The 25,279-nt window shown below is 54.5% G+C and overlaps 1 protein-coding gene across 16 annotated transcripts in view; it reads right to left on the reverse strand.

The window, feature by feature from the left end:
• MED12L (mediator complex subunit 12L) overlaps positions 1-25,279 on the reverse strand; it is a 250,273-nt gene that overhangs the window by 217,075 nt on the left and 7,919 nt on the right. For 11 of the 16 annotated variants that reach the window (XM_079100927.1, XM_079100930.1, XM_079100926.1 and 8 more), the window contains 3 exons: positions 8,149-8,253; positions 2,871-3,062; positions 1,715-1,747 (listed from right to left, as the gene is read on the reverse strand). In XM_079100927.1, the coding sequence (XP_078957053.1) occupies positions 1,715-1,747; positions 2,871-3,062; positions 8,149-8,253 (330 nt within the window). The remainder of the gene's footprint in view (positions 1-1,714; positions 1,748-2,870; positions 3,063-8,148; positions 8,254-25,279) is intronic. The other 5 variants (XM_079100928.1, XM_079100931.1, XM_079100921.1 and 2 more) reach the window with 2 other exon arrangements.

Here is a 25,279-nt window from a genome sequence, read left to right on the forward strand (position 1 = left end):
ACTTTTGGTTCGCCAAACACCCCCACAGCCTGCATCGCATGCTACAAACTTGGCCATTCACACTCCTCCCAGGAAATGTGATTCTAGAATTAAAGATGCATACTTTGTACATGACCCCTGGACAGGAGCTAACCATTGCACCTGGCTCTCCAAAGAACACCCGGCTGCTCCAGGGCTGGAGGAAAAGCCGCCTGGGCTGCGCAGCAGGCTGCAGGGTATCCAGCCTGGATTTCACAGGCCGCGGCAGAGACTCCTGACCATGGACAGATGCCGCCTTTGTGCCAACTTTCTGAAGTTGCCCAGTGACAGGCAACCAGACTGCGCAAACACCAGTGAAAGGGACACAAAAAGCGTGTGGGCCACAGCGGCAAGCCCCCCTCTCTGCAGACCACAGAGACGTGTTAAGGAGGGACTTCCCTAGCTTACATGGCACCTCCATCACAGAGCACGGGGCTCTGGTTTACTGGCTGTCGTGTCAAGACAGGGACAAGAAAAGCAGGGTGCAAGCACAGCACCAGCTGTCACCAGAGCACACGGGACGGTGGCGGCCCTTGTGTTCCAGCTACGCCGCTGAGGTGCCTCGCAATTCAGACACGCCAAAGGTCCCAAGACCGAGGTCTGCAAAGGACATTGCAAAGAAAGCATGGCCGCTGAAACCACTCCCAGGAGGCCTACTGGGTTTCCTTTGAACCACAACTGTCAGGAACAAAAGAAAAATTAACTGTTTCAATGAAACTGCACACAAACCGAGTCCTGGATCCCACATGAACAGCACCGGGCAGACTCTAGCTCACGGACCTGCGGGCAGAACCCCCAGAGTCCAGGCTTCAGAGCTCGGAAGAGCTTCATGACGGAAGTTGTTTAACTCATGAAGAAGCCACCTATTCATGGCCCTGTCAAACCCACATTCAGGGCAAACTCGGGAGGGAAACGTGCTTAGGCCATGAGTTCCCCACAGAGACGGATTCCATTTCTTCAGTAGGGAAACTACCTGAACTTAACTGGGGAATTGAACCTGGGGCCCCTGGACTGCAGTGTGGTCCTTAAACTGAACTGGAGCTTCATCCAGATGGTGGGAAAATCGAGACATCTGGCATGGACCCTCCGGCCCCCTCACGCCTGGACACGCCACCACAGCATCTTCTGGTGGCTAAGTGGGGTGGCAGCAAAGGGGACCCACAAACCACAGGCATCTGGGTCCCCTGATGGAGCAGAGGAGAGACAGAGGGAGAAGCAGGGCGCTGTTCCAGGGCTGGAAGAATGTCCCAGCTGCTGGAATTCCCTTCCCAGCTCGAGCGGCAACCATGATGGAGAGGGAAGTCCTCTGGAGACGTCTCTGTGGCTCAGCACTGCAAGGCGGCTGCGCTTTCAGAGTAACAGGAAACCCAGCCAGAGACGTGACCACGCTACAGGAAACCATCCGAACCTGGATAAGGTAACCCAGGATCCAGGCAGGTAAATCACGTTTGGGGCCTTAAGCCATGGCAAAGGTAAACAGCCAGAACGCTGGAGGCACCTGGACTTTCCACTGGGAAGAACACGCAGGGAACGCATCCCGCAGCCAGCTCAGAGCGCCCTCACCACCTCGGAAGAATCAATGCTGAAAACGGGAAGGACGCCCGAGAGGCCCAGGAAGCAGACATGCTTCAAGGAAGGTCTGATGATTTCATAAAGAAAACACGCACGTTTTCAAAGAAGGAGCGTCAGGGCTCACCTGAGGAACACCTGACTTGGCCAGAGGCAGCTCCTAACAGAGACAGAACAGTGACGTCCACGCTGCACCTGAACTGTCCCTCCTGAAGGACCAGCAGCCCCTACGCCCCGAAAGCAAGGGCAGCAACGCCCCCTCAGTACCGGCTCTGGGGAAGCGTCTGAGACCTGCACTCCACAGACGTGGAACAGGGAAAACCTAAGCAGGTCAGGCTGGCTGCACAGAGGAAGAGAGCTGGCGGCCACCACCCAGCGGACCCCGAGGAGGCCTTCTGCAGCGTCCCCATCTTCCACAGGCCACAGAGAACTGCTGCTGGCTCAGCAGCCAAGACGCACACGCTCTCGAAGAGCTGCTCAGGAAGGTTCACAAGTGCACAGGAGCTCCCCCCGGGGCCCCGTGCACTGCGGACGGAAGAGAGTGGCCAAAGCCAAGGGGCTTCAGGGGAGCGCAGAAGACCAACGGACTGTTCCAAAGCTGTCTGTGCAAGAAGTCCGATCCAGACACGGAGATTTCTCACTTCTGTTCTACACTGCAAAGGACGTTCTGTATTATTTGGACTATGAGATTACGGAATCTGTGCATCGATTTCCCACTTGAAAATGATCAAAGGCAAAGATTTTAAAGAGCCTCCCCTCCGTCTCCCCACCCATAAAAAAACACTGGAAGCTATGAATAAATCTGCCCGTTTTGTTCAAAAACTTTTTCAAAAAACAAGCACACACAGAATCATAATCATTCTCTCACTGGGTAGGAAGGAAACTTGGCTAGAAGCATTTGCATAGGTATTTTTAAAGATGAGGAAATAACCTCAAAGCAAGGATCTTTTTACTGAATCCCGAACATTTTGACCCAAGAAAACTAAAAATATAATGGAAAAAAGGTGAAGCCTCATTGCCTGTTCTTGGTTTAAAAATCTTGTCTACCTCAAGTCCCTATAAACTGCTTGCTGTGTGGACCGTGTAGGTTACACACGTCCCGACACCGCATCCTCTAGAAAGGCAGGACAGCATGGAGGCAGCGTGCCACAGGCCAGGCACCAGGCCCAGGACTCAGCTCGAGAGGGGACGGGGGCACAGAAATATACACTGAGCACCATCTCGAAAAGCTTCATCTTTACAAGACCATAGTCAATTATAATGAGGTAAGAAATACTTAATACCTTTTTTGCCAAAATAGCAAGTGGTTTATTTCCTGCTAAGTCAGAGAACCAACTATGAATTGCACTCTGAGATCGAGCAGTAACCAGCCAATAATTATCTTTAGCATTAACTTGGGGCTTCTTCTTTCCGGTATCCTGGAAAGTGTTAAGCTTTAGTTTCTCAGCTAATATGCTGCTAAAATAAGCTCCAATCTGTAGAAAGAAGAAGACAAAAGAAAATAGAGAGTGTAAGGACATAGAGCAAGCATCTACATTCTACATATTTATTGTAATTGAAAATCTTCATTAGTCCATCAGAAAATAAAATATTAATTTACATCCTTAGAGCCAAGAGTTGTGAGTTCCATAAGCTCTAATTCAAAAGCCCACAGAGCTCCTTCATTCCACAATTAACAAGACGTCCACAGCAAAATGAGGAGCCTTCAGAGACGGCTGGCAAGATCAGCGACACCTGTGTGGGTTCCAGGAGGCGGCTCTGCTCTCCGCGCTGGCCGCGACCTCCACTCCTGTGCCTTGCAGGCCGGAGGGGGCTCCCCGAGAGGTGCTGCCAACCAGGGAGCCAGCCCGGCGTGGCGCGGTCATCTTTCCTTTTCTGGCTTCATATTAACAGCACATATTTTTAAAAAGGAAATTCTACTTATACTTGATGCTTTAAAAAAAAAAAAAAAAACAGCTGAAATAAACTTAATTTACTTAAACACAAAATTTCAAAAGATCTGATTAAATGAGGCATTTAGCATTTTTGAGTGGCTGTCAGTTTGATGAGCAGGAATCCTCAAGGGAAAGCCAGCGCCACCTGCCCTGGACGTGGCAAAGGCAGCGTCTGCAGACTATGGGTCACTGTCTTCTGATCCAGACTGTAAGGTGTCGAAAGGGACAGAAAGGAAGAGAAGGGTGGGCAGGGAACAGAGCCGCATGTGACAATCAGGTGAGTCACAGAAAGCCACTGGAATTTCCAGGAGTCCTATACAAACGTCATGTTTTGCCCCCTGAGAATTTTGAAATAATATGATACAGTTAACAGTTTCTAATGAATGTCCCCAATAAAGTTAGCAAACAGTGGCAACTACGAGGAAGATAAAATCTCCACCCTGGTGAAGCAAAACAAGCATCACCGCCTCAGAAACACTCGTGAGGCAGTAAGAAGTCCATCGCTGGGGACACAGCTGTCGGCCACTGGCCAAGTCCATCTACCAGCATGAAATGCTGGCACAACATGTTCTGAATGTGAGCCGGCATTCCACAATCTTGTGACTGATGGAGGATAAAAATGTTTTGGTGAGTTGGTGGTAAAAACTAGAATGAGTAGAAAAATAAATCTGAGCTCTTCTTAAAACAACTTCTCCTGCTTGTCCTGTTTCAAGCCAGTTTGCAGAACTTCCACTGAACACATTAAGGGCAAAACTACAACAGATCCAGCTGTTCGTAAACAAGACACCAACAGCAGCCGACTGCTTATAATTTTAACTTTCCCAATTGATATTTGGTCTTTGCATCAAGGGCTCCAAACACCTACCACTACAGAGTGTTTTACATTTACAATGCGCATTTTAATCCCAATAAAGGTAATAAAGTTGAAAAAGGAGTCTAAGCAATCCAATTTTTAAATTAAACCCTCTTCTATGTACTTAACTGAGCAAAAGAACATGGTAAATGCTCTTAATTCCTGCTAACAACTTTGTAGAGAAATTCATACCACAAAGTCAAAGTTCCCAACTAAGCAAGAGGGAAGATGAGGCACATCAGAGCTCTAAAAAGCCCAAAGCACAACCACAACACGCAATTTCACTGTAACGGCAACCTGCTGACATTATCCAGAAACCAGGGAGCATATTAGAAAAGCTTCACTCCCAAATCCCTGCACCTACTTCCAAGTGATCAACTTGGTAAGCCTACGTGTGGTTCCAAAGCTGCTTTAAGTGACTACACATGGGCAGACACTATTTCTGTCTTTCTTCTGCGTCTGGCTCATTATGCACACGCAGTGCGAGCCTTCCCTGTCGGTATGGAGAGCTCCTCCATTCACTCTTTAGAGACACACAATCCGTTCTTCACGGATTGTTCACCATTCACTTAGTCAAGCTGTTAATGGACATTCGGAGCACCTGCTCCAAAACTGAGCTACTGTGAATCCTGCTTAGTGTAGATGGCCTTCGGTGCTTGTTATTTCATATGCAGGTACAGATTCAGGGTGAACTGCCAGGGTTCAGACTGGATGATTCTGCACTGTGAAGTATGGCCAAACTGCTCTCCCAAGGGTCACCCCAATTTATACTCCTTCCAACAAGGTGAAAGTCAAAGTCAACACTTGCTTCCATCCACCCAAAGATATATGGAAAATAATGCATTTGAAAGAATATGGGGGAAAGTTCAGAAGTCATGCTATCCTTCACATAGTTCATATTTCTGAAATCAAATTCCTCTCAGAAGACCTGAGTCCTTGCACAAACCACACAGGAGAAGTGGTAGCAGAAGTCGCAATGGGTGTTACTTTTGTGTTTGATTATTTATATTGACATAGAACTTGACACCGAGCACAGAGGACAACTTAGCAGCTCGCATCAGGAGGCAGAAAGCATGCACACTCTGTCATGAACTACACCGTGTCCCCCAGGGTCACTTATTTAAGGGAGGGGCACACAAGGGGTAACCAAGGTTAATAAGGTCACCCAGTAAAGCCTTGGCCAACATGACATCTCCTCGTGGGAGGAAGACAGAGCAGGGAGCAGCACACAGCAAGCACCACGGGAGGGCGGCCAGAGGCAGCTCGGGGGAGGCCGCGGGAGAAGCAGACCTGCACCTCGATGGGGCCCCAGCGGCTGCAAGGAAACCAGCTGCTCTGGTCTCCGCACCCACACTCAGGGGTTTCGTCACACAAGTGAGAATGCTCCCTCTGACCCGGGATGTGCTTCTGGGAACCGACCCTACAGAACAAAAGCCACATGCTCAGGTGTGACTACAGCCTCTTCATAATCAGCCAGAAGAAATGGGCCACAGGCTCGTCACTGGGCATACGGGTGTCAGTCAACTGCGGCACACAAGTGAGGAGTGCCATCCTCCGTGAATTATCACTGCCAATCCTTCAGGCAAGGGCAGGGAGCCAGCTTTTAAAAGTAGATCGTTCAGGGCTGGGGACGGAGCTCAGTGACAGAGCAGCCAGCAGCACGTGCAAGGCCGGGGTTTGACACCCAGCACGGCAAAACAAAGAGCTAACAGACAGGCCTGGCTGTCGAGAAGCAGAGCAGCCGAGGAACCTGAAAACGCTCCAGAGACTGACGGGGTGAGGCTGCGCGACCACGCACACTCAAAAAGTAAATGCAAGCGTCACACACAGCTGCCCAGAAGCTGCGAACCACACACAGCACACACGGAAGGGCACACACGGGACAAAGGCTGGAAAGGCAAAGGCAACGTGCTCGGTCAGTGGACTGTGCGGAAAATGCATCCGTCTTCTTTCACGTCTCTTAAATGACGTTCAGTGGAGAGCAGACTGCCACTTATCCATGTGCGCACGGACACTCGTGGACCTGACAAAGAGAAATCCAGGACGGTACACAGACTTTTAACATGCATATCTCTGAAGAAAGGAAAGAAAGTATAGAAAGTTACCTAGATACATTTTTAATTTTTTTGTATATCTGCTTTTAATTTTATAACAGTGAAAGTATTTTAATATCCAAGCAATAAAAATAACTCAAGGGACTTTTTTATGAAAAAGAATCAATCCCTAAAGAATACAGAAACAATTCTATTTATATATCTAACTGATAACATCTCATAAAAAGATATTGAATTCAAGAAACTTTTGAAAACAACATTCTATCTGTATATATGCACTGTGTGTGTGTGTGTGCACGTGCGTGCGTGCATGTGCGTGTGTGCATGTGCGTGTGTGCGTGCGTGGGTATATTCAAGGTACTGGGAACTTAACCACTGAGCCACATCCCCAGCCCTTTTCATTTTTTTATTTTGAGACAGGGTGTGGCTGAATGGCTGAGGCTGGCCTCAAACTTGCAATCCTCCTGCCTCAGCCTCCCAAACTTTGGGATTATAGGCAGGGGCCACCATACCCAGCGTGACCATATATTTTTAATGAAAGTTAGTCTAAGGACAAAAAGTATTATTTAAAAAATGGTAAATTTTACATAGTAACTTGCTGGAGTGGCATAGTTTGGGTATAGTTTATACTTCATGTATACATAGAGCAAACAAATACATATGTTGCTACTGCAGACAGCCGGGGTTCTCACTGGGGGAGAAGATGAAGATGGAATAGGAAAAGATAAGGAAAGACCCTGTGGAGGTGGCAAGACAGGTGGGTAGGAACGACAGGCAGAAAGAAAACTTCTCTGCCCTCTCTGCCCACGAAGGGCGGGGAGCGAGGCCACTGCAGTGCTGGACCAGAAAGGGACCAGGCTGCTGTCCTCGAAGGGAGGAGGAGCCACAGAACGGCCGGTCCCAGTAAAGGGCCCCGAAGGCCAAACCAGGGCCGTCTGAGCGGCCCAAGAGGAAGGTGGTGAGTCCCAGCACACCGAGTTCAAAACAGTGAAACTGCAAAGCAGCCCACGGGTGGGCAGAGAACCAAGGTGACAGTGAAACAGCGGGACGCAGAGGAGGCTCTTTACAAAGAAGGCGGCTGAATCCTGAGCCGCACTGCCAGTCACTCCACAGGGATCACCCAGGATGCTAAAAGCGCCAGGTGCGGTTTTACCAGAAGTCACCATGGGATATTCACATGGTCTCAAAGCACCACCGTGTTGGGGCTGGGGGTGTACTGGGCACAGCACCCGGCTCAATCCCTGGAAGGAGGGAGGAAGGGGAGGGGAGAGGAGGGGGAGAGGGGAAGGGAGGGAAGAGGGGAGGGAGCTGCCAGTGGAGACCTCCATTCCTGAGAGGAGAGACTGCCACTTCATCAGGCAGGAGGGTGACCCAGGCCCTTCACCAAGTGACCAGACAGGGTAAACTGGCAGCAGCGGCCTCCTGACAGGATGCAGCGCAGTCTCCTCACCAACCCAAACAGATCTGCAGCACCGCCAGGACTGGAAGGAGCGGCCTCTCAGGCCAGTCTCGGATGGATGGCGTGGGGAAAGCCTTCAGAAGAGGCGGGAGGATGGGGAGGTGGGTTCCAGGCTCTGCATGGTGACCCACGGCAGTGCAGGGCCCTGCCACCACGGGAGGGAGGGCGCCTGGACGTGGCTCTGGCTCGGAAGCACCAAGCCAGCAAGGTCCCGAAGGGTGGCCCCTCCCCGTGGGAGGCTCTGGGGAGAGGCGGCCTCACCTTTGAGGGGTTGATCACCAGGTTCCGGGCAGAGCCGTGCTCGTCCCCCGTGAAGGCCGGCTGGTTGCTGAAGCCCTGCTTCACGTTCACCGCTGTGAGCTCATCCTGCGGGACAGAGAAGGCACCGATGAGGAAGGGGCGGGACAGGCGGCCACAGGGCACAGAGGTGGAGGAGAGCAGCACTGCTGCAGGGCAGGCCCCGGCTCCTCCTCTGCCTCTGCTGGCCCCGAGCCTGCGAGGCTTTGACTGTGAATCACACGGAGGAAACAAGCAGCACCCCTCCCGCACTCCACAGTGAGATCGCGAGACCCCGCAGCCTGACTCCTCCCTGGCCGCCCCGTGCGGGGCCGAAACGGTGGGCCCAGCTTGCCACCACCCAGCGACGAGGAGAAGGCAGAAATGAAGGTCCCGGAACGCACTGACCAGCGTGCCCAACCCCATGGCCCACCTGGAGGGAGGCCCGGAGCTCAGCAAAGCTTTTGAAAACATTTGGGCTCACTGGATCCTCCAGCTCCGAGGGAGACGCCAGGCATGGCCCCTTGTGCCCGTTTCACAGATGTGCAAAGGGCGGCTCACTGAGCCCGTGCAGACGCTGGGCAGAGCCAGCCCCACCTGAAGTACTCTTTCTAAAAGCTAGACCAGCAAGACAGATTTCCGTGCCACCAAGCCACCAAAGAACAAACGCCACATGAAAATGTGGTCTAAAAATACAGAGCCACAACTCCTACGCTCCTCGAAAAGATCTCCTACTGGTGGCCACAGGAGAACTTCCAAGGTCACATCGCATCAAAAATAGCCCAGCCTTTAAAAAATTAAAATAAAAAATAGGCCCTCCTTGGAAGGAGGGACTGTATAGAGGGAAAAGAGGGGTGGGAGGGGTGAGGGGGAAGGAAAAAATAACAGAATGAATCAAACACCATTACCCTATGTAAATGTATGATCATGCATATGGTGTGACGTTACTCCACGTACAATCAGAAACAACATGTACCCCATTTGTTTACAATAAAAATAAGTTAAAAAATAAATAAATAAGTAAATAAAATAAAATAAAAAATAGGCCCTCCTTGCCTACACAGATTACCCGGGTCGGGGAACCAGAGAGACCAGAGAGAACGAGGGAGAAGTCAGAGGACACAGAGCGACCTGCTCCCCCATTCCAGAGCCAGGAAATGGCGACAGCACCGGTCTGGAGCCGAGCACAGAACCGAGAACACGCCTCGCCCCACCTACCTGGGCCGGCGTGCACTAGAAGAGGCTCTGCAGTCCAGACGCAGGTCACCACCGGCACATCCGGCCAGCCGCGCAGTGGCCTTGGCCGACAGCGGAGGCCAAGGAGTGCACCCCAGCTGGCCGCACTGCATGTGCTCCGCCACTGTGGCAGGTCTAGAAGACCCCATGATGGGGACGTAAGGTCGAGGAGATGGTGGCCCACCCAGGTGAGCTGCCCCCATCAGAGGACATCTCAGGCTGCTCTGCGCCTTCAGATTCGTGATTTGAAAATCGAGGGCACAACCACGTGGTGCACATTTTTAAGCCACAAAGATTCCAGCCAACTTCCATAACCAAACACACTAAGGACGCTTTCTGCGGTCGCGCAGCCTGGAAAAGAGGGCCTGAACAGGGTCACGGAGCGGAGGAGGAGAAATGCACGGGCCTTTGCCTTTCATTTTCCACCACGTATTACCAGAAACCGTGACGGAGAAACAGCCTGTTTTCACTAAAACCATGTCCCGGCTTCGTCAAGAGGCCAGTGTGAAGCTTTCAGGATGAAGTTAGTCCCACCTGTGTCCTCTCGTAATTTTACTCCGAACAGACCCTGGCTCAGTTAACTGCTTGCTGTATTTACCTCCCGAAGGATTTGCACCCTGATGGCCTATTCCTTAACATTTCTGCCAAGACGGAATACTGATGGCAAAAATCCAAACAATGACTCAAGATTCAAATTCCAGAGTTTACTCCTGTTGTCTAAACAATGCTTCTCAGACTTCCATAATGCACCAACAGACCCCTCTAAAGGAAGACCGCTGTCTCTATCCTGAGGCAGCTGTGGACTCCAGTTTGGGGAAGTGGCTAAGAAGACACGGATACCTGATGTCGTTAGGTAGTTTTAAGAGACTCACAACAGGGCTGGGCTGGGGCTCCGTGCTGGAGCTCTTGCCTTGCAGGTGTGAGGCACTGGGTTCCAACCTCAGCACCACATAAAAATAAATAAAATGAAGGTCCATCAACAACCCCCAAAAAAGAGAGAGACTAAGAACAAAAGGCGACCTGTGTTACATGAATTCAAGCAACAAACTTCTATGACACTACTCTGCAGGCCTTTGCCAAGTCTAATTAGGCAAAAATAGAAGAGACAGAGTCCAGATTTCAGAACAGCCTGCCTCTAAAACCCCCAAGCCAGAATCTGTAAGGGACACAAATAGCTTCCTCTTGCTCTAGCCTTGAACTTCTTCAAAGATTTTTCAAAATAAAAGAGTAACAACCACCAAAATTCCTATAATGCCTTTCCTTACAGTCTTGACCTTGCTGTTATGCCTTGTGGACGGTTCTTAGAACAGAACCACCAGCTGCTCCTTTGCACATCTGCAAAGGTGAGACAGCCAGGGACCTGGTGCACACAGCGGTCAGTGAGAATCTAGGGCTAGGTGTGCACACAGGGCACCAGACCAGAGTGCGGAAGCTCTTCCAGGAAAAGGACCCTTAACAAAGGCTGAGGTCTTCCTCATTGTACAACATGCAGAACAGAAGAGCAGACCATTCTATAACCATTGTGTAGGAGGCGACCATGAAATCAGAGACGGTCTTAAATGGATTTTTCATCAACAGCATCTGGGGGAATAAAAGTCGTACGTGTGTGTAAGGCCAAATATTTTCTCAGCAAAGAAACAAGGAGCTGAAACAGGACCCCGACCTCCCCTGTGGCCCAGGGTGGCACCACCCAACAGTGAGCTGCTCACAGCCGGGGAAAGACGCACGACTGACTTGAGTCCAAAGCATCCTGACCGTGGGGAGGCAGGAGCCTCACCCCCTCGCAGTGAGTGCAGCTGGAATACCAGTCTCAGGACGATCCTGGGAGACAGATGCCCAACACCCAGGCAGAAACAGAAACAGAGCCCAGAAAACAGTCCACATTACTACAGGATGCCAGCGTCCACTCTGCGTCTCCACGACCTACGGTGACAGGAAAACCAGAGCCTGGCACTGCGCGACCTCCACACGCCTTCAGAAACCTCCTGCGTTGACCCTGAAGGTCCGAGAATGAGCTTGTGTTCTGGATCGCTTTCAGAGCAATCTTGATTTTAATGGTGTGTTTCATTAGGAGAGTGAAAACGTCTTGATGCCCGTTTGGAAACCGCATAAGCTCTTTCTCACGCAAGAAACAAACGGTTCCGAGAGGCAGCATTTCCGATGGCCATCTGAGAGGAGCACAAAAGGCACACGTTCTTCACCTCTCCGCGCGCCACCTGAGCAAGGACACGCGCAGACACCCCGTTTTCTCAGCCACCTAGTTGTCCAGCAAGCTGAGGAATACTCGGTGATTTTGACGGAAGTGTCCGCCAGCGACGCGATGACACAGAAGTGGAGAGACGCCCCTCCACGCGCTGGCCAGGCAGGCGGGGTCAACGCCATCACACCCAAAGTTTCTCATAAACAGTTTTATAATTACTCATCCTAACCTCGTCCACCTCCCCTCAAAAAAGCCTTCTTTCAGCCCCAAAGACACTAGAACCTGGCTTAATTTTTTATTCTTCTAATTGGTGAGTTCCGATCTGAGAGAATCGCCTTAGCAGGTGGACATTCAATGTTCTCATCAGTACGTCACAGTTACACCTAAGAGTGGGGCTCGCTCCGAGGTGGCGCAGGCACGTGGGGTGCACTCCCGCCCCCGCTCTCCTCCCCTGCCCGTCCCGTCTGCTGTCTCAGACCCCCTTTGGAAGAACGGGGTTATGAGGATGCCCCTCCCAGATGCATCTAACGGCCCCTGGGTAACAGCAGGTGCAGGAGGTAAGGGAAGACCCTCCATCCCCACTCCCATCACGACCCACCCGGCCCTGCACCCCTCAGCACGTGCCTGACGCTTACTCCTCCTGAAGAAGCATGGTGGCTCTCCAGCTGTGGCCACCCACACAGCAGAGCGGCAGCTACTCCGTGCAGCCGGCCTCCGGGTACGGTGCAGAGCTGCTTCCCAAAGCCTCAGGCGGCTTCCCACGCTCCCTGGACGGAGCTAAAGCGCAGGCGGCACAATGCTCCAGCCCGAAGCAACCGCTCTGAACTCTCCTCCACCTCACCCTGGTCCCAAATCAGAGGAGGAAGCCAGGCCTGGCACTCGAAGCCTCCAGCACCCAAGCTCAGCACTCGGACCTTGCAAACACAACGGGTAGAGAGGAGCCGAGTTGACTGCGGCCCTCACCCAGCCCTGGGGCCACAGTAACTGACCTCTCTGCACCCTGCAAAAGGAGACAAGAATAGCTCACCAGCTGAGGTTGCGTAAGACAGAAGATGCAGTTTAGCACCGAGCCCGACCCATCAAGTGCCCTGTAAAGGCGGCTACTTTTACACTTGAACTCCACTTAGTCGACTTGTTACATGCCCCTGCACACACCTGTCTTTTCCACCCGAGCCTTGCCTTACGCAGTTCCCACTCCTGGGGCAGTACCATGAAATCTTTGCACTTTTCTAACCTCAGCTCTCCCGCCCCCAGCCCCCTTCAGCCAACAGGTAATTAAATACAGCCTGTGCCCAGTGCGGGCGACCCGCAGCAGGCAGGAGAGCTGCGGCTCTGGGGCAGGCGCCACACGTGTGCTCTCTGGGAGGTCACACTGCTGCCCCGGGAAAGGCCCTGGGCCGGCTCTGGCCGGCCTGGAGTCTTGTGATGGCAAAGCTCAGCACTCGGCACGAGAGACGAAAAATTAACTCTAAGGAGACTGGAGAGTTTGGGGTGCTGCTGTGATCCCTAGAGCAGCCATTAAAAAAAGTAGTACAACAAAATTCTCAATAGGCAAATTAAAAGTATAGAGCATAATAACCCAACGAAAGCAGAAAAGGACACCAGAAAACAAAGAGTAAAATGGTACCAATTCCAACCATAACAAGCATGATATTAAATGCTGACTAAATGTCATGGACTGAGATTCCAACTAAAAGGCAAGGGATTGCCAGGCATGGTGGACCCTGTAATCCCAGCTACTCGGGAGGCTGAGACAGGAGGATTACAAGTTCAAAGTGAGCCTCAGCAACTTAGCAAAGCCCAAAGCAACTTAGCGAGACCCTGTCTGTAAAGAAAACACAAAAAGGACTGGGGATGTGACTCCGTGGTAAAGTGCCCCAGAGTTCAATCCCTGGTACAAAAAATAAATAAATAAATTGGCAGCAAAGGATTGGAAAGATAGCTACCATCCAAACAGCAAACCCGAGAGCCTGAAGGAGCTACACCAATGTCAGATAAAGCAATCTTCAAGAAGCTGTCAGAGACAGAGGGGAGGTCGTAACAGGAAAAGGGCCACTGCCAGCAAGGGAAACAGTCCTTGCTGATGAATGCCTGGCAAGAAGACAGAGGACTTCCATAAGTCCACTGGGCTTTTGAAAAAAATCAAAGAAAAGACTACTGTCCAGGATGAGCCTGGAAGGAAGGAGGAGCTACCAGGGTCCTGCGGGTGGCAGGAAGGACGTGGTCTTCACCACAGCAACAGTACAGGCTTTACACGAGGGGACAAATTCACCAATCTGCACAGGTCTGCAGCAGACAACTAGAAGCTTCTGAGAAAGCAGGGCGCAGCCTCCCAACTCGGCTCCAGAAACCAACATCCAGTGCAGACCAGCCCAGGGCATGCAGAGAGCCTGAGGGGCTCATGGGTAGAACTGAGTCCCAGAAAGATACGTCCGAGTCCTAACCCCGGAGGAAGGGAATCTGCAGATGTGAGAGGGCCAGGATGGGGTCAGGCACAGCTAGGGTGCATCCCGTCTAGCATGGCTGACACCCTTGTGGGAGGAGGGACTGAGGCAGAGGAAGACAGCAGCATGGCGACTGGCTGAGACTGCAGCTAAGCAGCCACAAGCCATGACTGGGCCACCAGACCTGGAGGAGGGACCAGGGCCTGCTGACATGCTGGTTTCCGACTTCGAGGCTCCACGCCTGTGTGCGCAACACCCCACCATTCCGCCCATCCCGTCCTGGGTGCCTGGGCTCAGTGCCCTAGGAAGCCAACCAGACATGCAGGACAAGGGATACTTTGCTCCTTCCCTCAGGGCAACGCCGCCGCCCCCAACATCAGGATCCAGGCCACCTGGCGGCGGCCCAGGGTCCATCGCTGTGTCACAGGAGACGTGACTCCAAGGAAGGGTCTGAGGAGTCCCGTGGAGGAGGGGAGCTGCACTCAGGAGCGGTGGCACCCCTGGCACAGTGAGGGTTCTCTGCAGGCGACAGGCAGAGGCACAGCACACGTCAAGGAGCACACGCCTCCTCGAGGGTGAGACCCCCTTCCAGGTCGCTGGCTCTTCTATAAAGGACAGCTGGTGAGGGGTGGGTATGGGCAGGCGTCCAGGACGATGTCCGTCTGCTTACCCAAGGCAGGCCCTGGTGTCTGGTCCCCCTCAGGGTCCTCAGGTCAACCGGGTCTTCAGAGTGGGAGCAGCAGGTGGGCAGGAAAGTCCCTAGATGATAGGTCTCTTAGAAGGCCATCTCACGCGTTCCCTCCTTCCTTCTGCCTCCTCTCTGCCTGTCTTTTTAGTTCCCCAGGTCTGCCTCCACTGGGCTCTGCAGAGTGGGGAGAAGCAAGGCCACAGCCGCACCCCGCCGGCTCCAAGGGACAGGGCCTGGTCTCCAGGGCAGGGGAGGAGTCTCTCAAGGGCACAGCAAGGTGGAGGGACTCTTCACTGCAGCCAAGACGTCTGCTGCAGAGAGCACTGAGGCCGGCTCCTCGAGCAGAGGCAGGGCCCCTACAGGCCACACGTCCCGCCCCGCCTGAGAGAGCCCCTCACCTCCGCCAACGACCCGCGATGGTACTCGGGCCACACCAACCACACCACAGCGTCACACTCCAACCGTGGGGACCCCTGCAAACCCAGGGGGCGCAGGCTCGACACAACAGCGGCCAAAATGGAAAAGTAAGAGGAACCATGGCACCAAGGCAGCACGTGGGTCCCTGCTCAGCAGCCGCGCCCTGCAGAGGGGGACCCCGGAGCTGAGGGGCACAGTGCGGGGTGGTCAGGAAGCCACCAGAGCCAGGCCCCAAGGGTCCGAGTGCTTTCAGGGCAGAGGGTCTCAGAAGAGCCCGGTGTTCCTGACGACCAGCCCAGAGCCCGGGCCCTGCTGAGGTGGAGCCCAGCCGCCGGCCTCATGCCAACGAGGGGATGGCCCGGCTCCAAAACGCGGCTGGGCACACAGAACCTGCGGGGCGGCAAGCAGAGGCCCCCAGGCCCTGGCACGGCCGGAGCAGCGGTGTCCTGCACCCCACCTGGAGGCGGCCTGGCCGGGCCACTTCCCCCGGGAGAGCCTGTTCTCAGTGGGTCTCACCCTGTTCCACTGCCACCTGACCCTGTTCTCAGTGGGTCTCACCCTGTTCCACTCCACCTGACCCTGTTCTCAGTGGGTCTCACCCTGTTCCATCCACCTGGCCCTGTTCTCAGTGGGTCTCACCCTGTTCCACTGCCACCTGACCCTGTTTGCAGTGGGTCTCACCCTGTTCCATCCACCTGGCCCTGTTCTCAGTGGGTCTCACCCTGTTCCATCCACCTGGCCCTGTTCTCAGTGGGTCTCACCCTGTTCCACTGCCACCTGACCCTGTTTGCAGTGGGTCTCACCCTGTTCCATCCACCTGGCCCTGTTCGCGGTGGGTCTCACCCTGTTCCACTCCACCTGGCCCTGTTCGCGGTGGGTCTCACCCTCTTCCACTGCCACCTGACCCTGTTCTCAGTGGGTCTCATCCTGTTCCACTCCACCTGGCCCTGTTCGCGGTGGGTCTCACCCTGTTCCATCCACCTGGCCCTGTTCGCGGTGGGTCTCACCCTGTTCCACTCCACCTGAACCACTGCATCATCAATTCTTATTCAAATCCCATCGGGGCACCCAGGTTTGCAGTCGCGAAGCACAGGGGGCGCTTAGGTCTCTGCAAGCTCATGCTGCCCAAAACACTCCTGGCGGCGCCCCGCGGCCCAGCACCCTCCCTGCCGTCTTACCCAGGTCAGTTCACCTGCCGTCAGGTTCCCACCCAGCACCTCGTGCCAGCGTGCAGGGCCAGTGGAACCGAGGCAGAGAAGGAGCACAAGCCCTGGTTTCTGCCCGCCAAGCTGACTGTCCGGCGAGCTGGCTTCTGCTCACCGCAGCCTGGCCCCTTCTATCCACCCTTCTCAGGGGCCTCTAGGACACACCCACCCAAGGAAGCTGCGATGGACGGCGAGGGACAATTCCTCCAGGCCGCTGCTGGCAGAGGTTCCCTTCACCGTTCCAGCTCCGTTGCTCAGAGACACAGGCGACTCCTATATTTGAGTCAAGAAGACACATCGCCTCGCAGGCCCCAGGACCACCTGTCTGACAGCCTCCCTCCCGGCACCTCTGGGCCTCCAGCCTTCTCATTTCCAGGAGGCCTCTTGCTGCCCCTGCCCCTCTTGCACTGGGCTCAGAAACCATCCTGGCGATTCTGGCCGTTAACAGCCACCAAAGCGGCCCACAAAGAGGCCCATGACAGGCTGCCAAGGGGAGAGTCTCAGTGTGGACAAGCAGGTGGCCAAGGCCACAGAGGCCCTTCTGGCACAAAGACTGTCAGGTGAAGGGGCTGATGCCAGCCACGGGGGTGAGGGAAGGTGGGGTCTGACCAGCCCTCCCCACTCTGCAACCCCGTGATGACCTAAACGCCTGCACGTCCCTAAAGCTGGGCACAGCAATGCGTCCCTCAGGTCCTCAAGCACAGGACGCGCCATCTGCGCCCAGCGGTGCCCCAGAGCCTGGCCCTCTTCCACCCGACTTTCTTCTTATGCTTCTTGGAAAATCTGTCACCACTGCCGATTCTTCCCTGGTCCTATTTAAAGGCCCGATCGGTGGGGCTTTCCACTTCAGGCCTTGGTGACTGAAGCCGCCTCCCGCGCAGCCTCCTGGACTCCACTCCCCCACGCTGGAGTCAGCAGGCCTGAGCTAGCGCAATAGATAAATGCAGCTGCAGAGTCCGCGTGGGCACCAGCGCCTGCTCCACCCAGGCACCCCAGCCTCCCCGCACCCTCCAGGGACACCTGCGGCGTCACCCCAGGCCTGCTTCTGGGCTCCTGCACCATCTGCAGCCCTGCCACATAGGAAGGAGCCTGGCACTCGCTGCGAAGTCCAGCCCCAACACCAGCACGGACGGACACCTGGCATGAGTGCAGGGCTTCCTGTGCCTCCGTTTCTCCATCTGCAAACAGCAACGGTAATGGCACCCGCCCCCGAGGAAACCCAGACAGACACAGCACTCGAAGAGCCCCACAGTGACAAGTGTTGCCAGGGCACAAGGCACCTCAGACACTGCGCTGAACGCAGCCTCGTCCTCCATCTAAAACAGGTGATCAGAACTAACGTTCTGGCCCTTTTCAACACTGTTTAACGCGGGTCGGTGAGCCAGACCTGAACTCGCAGCGGTGCTGTTCAGAATGTGAGTCAAAACCGCTACGGGTCCCCAGGAAGAGCCGGGCCCCAGGGTGTGAAGACCTCCAGGCAAGGAGACGTGGCCCTGCCTGCCCCCAGCCATCCAGTACTGCGCTCACACCAGCCTGCAACAGACTGGGACCAGTTTTACAATGACCAGCCCTCCACCACCGCTACGCTGAGAGCACCACCGGAGGCCAGGGAGCCTGTTTCTGTTCTCATCGACGCCCCCAGAGTACCCCGAACACAGGAGGCATCCGCAAGGACCAAACCGAACCGATAAAAATGCACCAGGGAGACAGCAGACTCACAAGTGACCTGGAGCAGATCTCCCAGGAGCGGCAGAGGGGTAAACGGTGGCTGCAGCTCACAGAGAATCTTGGAAACTGACCCACGAGGAGAACAACTCTGACCCCAGAAGGTGACACCACCTTCTGACTGAGCACCGAGTAGAGTTCACTAGAAATGAACTAACAAGCCCACGCGATGCCAACATCGCCTCCCCACAGGACTCGGTAAAGGTGACCTACTTAGCGCTGCCGCGGACAGTCCTGGACGATGCTCCGCACCACCGTCACCTGGCACCCCAAGAAACCCAGGCGCGTGGCAGACCCGTCACAGGCACAGCCCGCCATCCTGCCAGGGCCCCGAGGGTCCCGATCCAGCGAGATCAGAGACTGACCCAGGAATGCAGTGGCTGGGAGAGGTGAGCAGCGAACTCCGCAAACTGACGGGCAGCGAGGCAGGGCGTGGGCGAGCTGGGCAGGTGGATGGGGTGGAGGCTGGGCAGTTCCTGCTGGCAGTCTTGGTGCATCCAAGGACTCTGGACATGCCCGCAGGACTACAGGTACTGGGAGCTGCAGAGAAGTCCAGCCTCCCCGGCCTTCTCCAAGGAGGGGCTCTGGAACATGGCGGAAGCCCTCCAGGCCCTGGGGTCCGATCCCCGCCCCCGGGTCAGTTCAGCCTGGCCCACTGACCCCGGGCTCCCTGAAGTTCCAATCCCTTCAACTGTCCCAAAAGCCGGGGCCCTTTCCAGCTCAAGGTCCCCTCCACGCCCACTTCCCTGAACTCTGGGCCTTTCCAGTAAAACCCAGCCCCTCTCTCCAGACTGAGGACATGCCCTCCACAGTGCCCCCCACAGGCCTGTTCAGCACTTAGCTGCCCTCTCTCCACCCACGGTTCTCAGCAGGAGGGACCCAGTCTCACAGGCCTGGCCCACACCCAGGGCCAGGTCCCAACATGGGGGTCTCTAACGACCATGTGCTGGTAACTGCTGCCAACAACCACCACCGACCCCTCCCCACACCCAACTTCCCGAGCCTCTGATCACCAATGGGGATCAATGAGACATGGCCCCTTCCTTGTGGAACTTACCCTGGCTCAGGGGGTTGAAGGCCAGCAACAAAAACAACAAAGCAAAAACCGACCCGTGGGGGGCTGAGGAGTGAAGGAGCACCTGCAGCAGGGACCACACGTGCAAACGTCCTGAGGAGACAAGCAGCACCACAGACAGAAGGATGAGAAGGAAAAGCGGCCAGAGCTGCCCAGCGGTAACTGTCCCCAGGGGCCGCTCTTCCTCAGTGTCCCCACGTCCAGCCCTGGAAGTCCATTCCTCAGAGTCAGCCGGCTCCTGTCACCTACAATCACTTCGACCCACAGAGTCTGAGCTTCCACTGATACAGGTGCATCTCGAAGCTACAGAGGCTTCTCCAACTGAAAGCACTCAGAGACACTCGCCAACTCCTCCCCTTGCACCTTCCCACCCCTGGGAGAAATTAGATTCCCCGCTTCCCTGGGCAACTTGGTCTGGAAAGCACTATCCACCCACCGACCCGACGGCTAAGCCAGGGCTTCCAAGTCCAAGACCTCTGAGTTCTCGGGGTCTTAACTCATCTGAGGTCCATTTCTCTTCATGTTCTCCAACCAGAACAAATATCACAACAGACTGAATACGGAGCCAGACCCAGAAAGCCAGACATCAAGTAGATTTGCAAGGAAGAGGACACACCCAGGAATAAGCCCACGCATCTACAGCCATCTGCTTCCCTTTGGAGCCTAAGAATGTGCACTGGAGGACAGGCAGCCTCCTCACACCGGGCAGCCTCCTGCGGAGGTCCGAGCCTCGCCCTGCCTCTCACCCTGCCTCTCTCCCTGTGTGAAGATCAGCACAAATGGATCCAAGACCTCAACCTAGACCAGGGACCTGAAGCCACAGGAGGAGAACAGAGGAAGCGCTGCTAGGTGTTGGTACAGGCAGAACTTCCCAAACAGGACTCTGAAAACCATGGCAAGAACTGACAGACGGAATCACACAGAATTAACAGGCTTCTGCAGAGCCAAGGACACAGTGAAGACGGGAGCTGTGGAGAGGGTCGGGGTGAGGGTTAGAGGACTAAGGCCCAGAGCACACAGAGAACACAAGGCGTGACACAGAGAACCAGTGGCCAGTCAACGAACGGACAAAGGGGCCGGAGCCAAGAAGACGCCTCCCGAAGCACAGAGGCCACGAGCACGCAAGGCTGCCGTCAGGAGGAGCACTGGTGGCCCCCTCGCCCCAGTCAGCCGGGCCCTGAGCAGGACGGGGGCACACGGGAGTGCGGCCACGATGGGACAGCGCAGAGGGGCCAGGCCTGGCTCGGAGGCGGAGCCTTGCCCAGCGCACAAGGCACCGGGTGTAAATAAGTAAAAGTCCACTGACAACTAAGAAATACGTTTAAAACCCACCGCCACACGCTCACCAGCTGCCCGCTCCCAAGCTCGGCCCGAGAGCCTCCCAGGCACCTGGGTCATCCGGCCTCCCCACGGCGGATCAGCCTGGTCGCCCAACAGCAGAAAGCGTGGTACACTGACACAGGAGTACTACTCAGCCAGAAAGAAAAACAAAATGCTGTCATGTGCAGGAAAATGGATGGAACTGGAGGTCATCGCGTTAAACAAAATAAGCCTGACTCAGAAAGACAACTACACATTTCCTCTCGTGGGTGGAATCTGGAGTGGCTGGGGTCAGGGACTAAAGCAGGAGGCCCTAAGCAACTTCACAAGACCCTGTCTCAAAATAAGAGAAGGAAGGGGCTGGGGATGTGCTGAGTGCCCCTGGGTTCAATCCCCAGTACAAAAAAATTAAAAAGTACAGTAGAGGGGGTTATTCAGGAAGGGGACAGGGATGGGGAGGGTAGGGGTGGCATGTTATATACAAGTACCAAAACGTCACAATGAAACCCATTATTTTGTACAATATATGCTTATAATTTTTAAAGCTTTGCCAGAATATAAAACAATGCCACTCGGTTTTCACTAATTTTTTGGGTTTTAGAAAAATTAGTTTTTATAAAAAACAATTTTAACATGAAATTGATTTGTTATTTTTAAATGGATTAATATGTATTTCTAAAATTTGTTTTTGTTTCTAACGCACTGAATATTGAGAACTGCAAGTGGCATAAACAGGAGCTCACACAGATGCTCCATGCTTGGGACTAAAAAGGGGTCTCAGGGCAGGTGTGGGAACCACTTCCTCAGCTATGGATGCGCCCCTCTCTCAGCTCGCAGTTCCGTCCAGATAATTCCCCCCAAACCCTCCCCTCTGCATCCTTCCCAAGCCTCCAGTCCTGTAGGCCAACAAACAAATAAAAACAAAAACCCCGAAGCTGTGAACTTGACCTTATCTTGAAGAGGGTCCTGGTGGACATAATTCGGGTGGGATCATCCTGGATCATCTAGGTGGTCCCTAAGCCCAGCAGCGGCTGTCCTCTCAAGAGAAGCCCAAGGACAGCAGACACCAGAGCAGAAGGCCATGCTGATGTGGCCAGAGGTCAGAGGAGGCGGGGACCGCGAAGCCACCAGAGAGGGAAGAGGAAAGGAAGGTCCCGCCTCCCAGGGGGCGGCCTCCGCACCTGGACTTCGACCTCAGGACTGAGGAGTGCTTCCTGCAGGCCACCCAGGTGTTCATTGCAACAGCAGACCCCAGAAATGAGCCGCTTGCCCCCAGGCCTGAAGGCGAGCAACCACTGGCAGGTCAGCCCTGCCTGGTGACCCCCAGAGCCCCCATCTCCTCGGCTGCCACCCTTTGTCCCCTTAGAGCCCACTCACTTAACCCCCGTGAATGGTGCCCACTAGGTCACAAAACCCAAGCCCTCACGCGGCCACAGAGGCCCAACGAGGCCCTCCTTCCCTCCCAAGCCCCACGCCCCGCACCATGCTCTGCTCATACCCCAAATTAACTCTGCTCCCGGTCCTCAGGCCAACCCCAAATGGCCTCCTGGGCCGGCTCACCGACGGGTCCCCTGGGGTCCCTTCCTGAGCTTCTCTCCACGGGCACCTGCACAGCTGCGTTCCTCCGCACAGCCATCCTCCCTCCCACCGCCTCCCGCCTCCCACTGACCCGGCCGATGGCCAGCAAGCCACTCACATGTGCAGTCATGGGCGTCCAGGGGAGAGGGACAGAGCACCCTGTGGAAACCACCTGGACAGAAGCTCGGAACCCTCCTGCTCCCAGCTGCCCTCACATCCACTCCTGAAGCTGAGGCCCTGGGGCCAGGTACCCAGCAGGAGATGAGAGACTGGGGTCCTGTCCTCCTGAGACCAGGCTGCACGGGGCCTGGCAGGTGCTCGGTGTCCTCTGCTGAATGACAGACCCATGCATACACATAATAAAGTCTCCCTAAAACATGGAAAATGGAAACCAGTAGCTACGCGTTCCTCCTCCTCTAGGGCTGAGCACGGCCAGGGGGCTCCATGCCCTGGCACCACCCGAGTCGGCTCCCCGGCCCTGGGGGCTGGCAGAGCCTGCATGAGGACAACTCCCTCAGGAGGCAGCATGGCACACACCACAGCTGCAGGGGAACCGTCCCCAGCACACTATCCTCGAGGGCCAATGCCAAAGCTGTCCCCAGAGGCTGGACGTGGGCTGGGAACCTCCCAGGAAGAAGCACAAGGGGGCCCAGCTTCCAGAGCATTCTCCCCTGCCCAGCAAATGCCACACCAGGTCTGGCAAGTCTAGGAGGGTCAGACAGGTGTGGGAACAAATCCGGGCACAAGCCCCTGGCCAGGCCTGCTCTGACGGCCCCCAGAAGACAGTCTGGAAGTCGGCTTCCTCTTGCTCTGAATGAGCACGTAGAACAGCCCCACCCAGATGGCATAGAACCCTGACCCCCCTGCAAAACAGGGCAGGGCTCCCCACTCCCAGCAGGACCCTTCCTGCCAAAGCAGAGAAAGGTGCCCGCTGTCTGTTCCTCTCCGCCTCCACTGGGTGCTGGTCAGAAGTCACCACCAAGAGGCACGAGGGACAGGACTCCTTGTCTCGTACCTGTGCGCCTGTTAAGCCAGAGGGAAGAGAGTTCTGGGAAAGCGCATCCCCGCGGGGAGGCCCATGCTGTGATTGACCCAGGACGCCAAAATATGAATGGAAGGTGTGGCGGCAACATTAGAAGGCTTCTGGCTACAAGACACTATAGCAGCCCAGCAATGGCCCAGCAACGTGCATTTCTACTGTCTACCCTCCAAGTCCAGAGAGGGGGCCCAATGTCAGCTGGGCCGCTTATTGACTGCAGTCACTGGATCAGCTCCTTTGTGCTCACTTTTTTTTTTTTTTTTTGGGTGCTGGGGATCGAACCCAGGGCCTTGTGCTTACAAGGCAAGCACTCTACCGACTGAGGCCCCAGTCCCTGTGCTCACTTTTCAGCCACAGGTTTGTTGCCTATGGTCACAACATGGGTGCCCCAGCCCCAGCTATCACATCCTCTATTACCTTTCCAAACGGAGGAAACAGGAGAGCCTCCAGAGCAACAAGAGAGGGCATTTCCCTCCTGCGCCCACACTTTGGTAGGAGAGGAACAGATTCTTCTCCAGCGGTCCTGTAGGAGATTTCCATTAAAGCTCTGGTCAGAATTATTATTTCAAAGCAGGATGAGAAAGAGAGGAGCCGGCTTTTTTTTTCTTCCAGTTCTTAGTGGGAAGAGAGGCAAAAGCAGGGTAAGAATGGCAGTGAATTGGCTGCAAAGGGTCCGCATACACTGCGTCCACTGTGCTGGCAAATGTTAGCAGAGAGACGCTGACCCAGAGGCACACCTGTGATCCCCTCAGCTCGGGAGGCTGGCGTGGGAGGATCACAAGTGAGGCCAGCCTGGGCAACCTGGCAAGACCCTGTCTCGAAACTAAAAACTAGGGCTGGGATGTGGCTCAGTGGTAGAGCACAAGTGAGGCACTGGGTTCGATCCTCAGCACCGCATATAAACAAGTAAAATAAAGATCCATTAACAACTAAAAATAAATTTTTTTAAAAATTAAAATCTAAAGAGCTGTAGCCGGTGGTAAAGTACCCCTGGGTGCAATCCCCACTACTAAAAAAAAAAAAAGAAAACATGAAATGAAAACATATCTGCAGCACCTGCCCGCTTCCTTGGAGTAGGCACTGAACTCCCACTGTGGAGGATTTGGAGCTGCCGGCTCCTAACAGCAGGAACAAGCCCGCCCGGCCCACCGCAGTGTTCATGTCTGCTGCTTGATGAAAATTTCAGTTTACAGGACTCCGTGGAATTTAAAACACTCTACATGACCCAGTATCATTCTCCCAGCTGCTTAACCGTCCCAGCCCTACACACCCGGCAGCATCCCAGGGGCACAAGTGCAGTGTCCACCCATGAGACCCTTCTGCCTACCGGACAGCCACAGGGGCTCTCGCGGCTTGGAGCAGCAGTAATCATGGACTCGGGAGCAGGCAGGGCAAGTGACGGTTCTGGAAGGCTGGGGAGGGCGGCTCCCTTGACCTCGGAGCTCAAGGTCAGCCTCCAGGGCACAACACTGAGAGATCACAAAACAAAAAAGGAAAGAAGAAAGACAACAACAAAGACCCATTCCTGCAAACCCAATCGGGATGAAGCAACCACTGTGCTGTAGGTCACTTCTCCAAGGACAAATGTGCACTGCAAGTTTATGGGCACAGCCTGGAATGCAGATCAGCATGAGGAAATAAAAGTCGTTCCTAATCCCGTGCCCCAGTGCTGAATCTGCGCAAATCCCCAGAGTTCAGAGTGTAGACAGGTGGGGCCTTCAGGAGGTGACCAGGTCTTGAGGGCTTGCTCAGTAAAGGCCCATGTGCTACCTCAGGAGGAGCCAAGCCTGCCCACCCCTCGTGCACCAGTGATGCAGCAGGAAGGCTCTGAGCAGATGCCAGACCTCGATCCTAGATTCCCCAGCTTCTGAAACTACAGGAAATAGATATCATTTTCTCAAAATTTAGGAAATGAAAATGACCTTAATCTACATGCGACCCAACCTTCATTCTGCTGTCACAGTGAAAAGCACCCCAGAGGCAGCACCTGTCTACAAGTGACTGCCGATCCCTCCAGGTAAGACGAACATAGGTGTTTCAAGGAGCAATCATGCTACTTCATGACCTACTGACATGTTTTCCTTCCTTATTATGTAAATCTTCCAAGAGAGAGAAAAAGGAAGAGCATCTTGAACCAACAATCCCAACCACCATCACCAGCTTCAGAAGCCGCTAGAGAATGGGAAGCC

Source organism: Sciurus vulgaris (genome assembly GCF_902686455.1).
Source record: "Sciurus vulgaris genome assembly, chromosome: 10".
Lineage (NCBI taxonomy): Eukaryota > Metazoa > Chordata > Mammalia > Rodentia > Sciuridae > Sciurus > Sciurus vulgaris.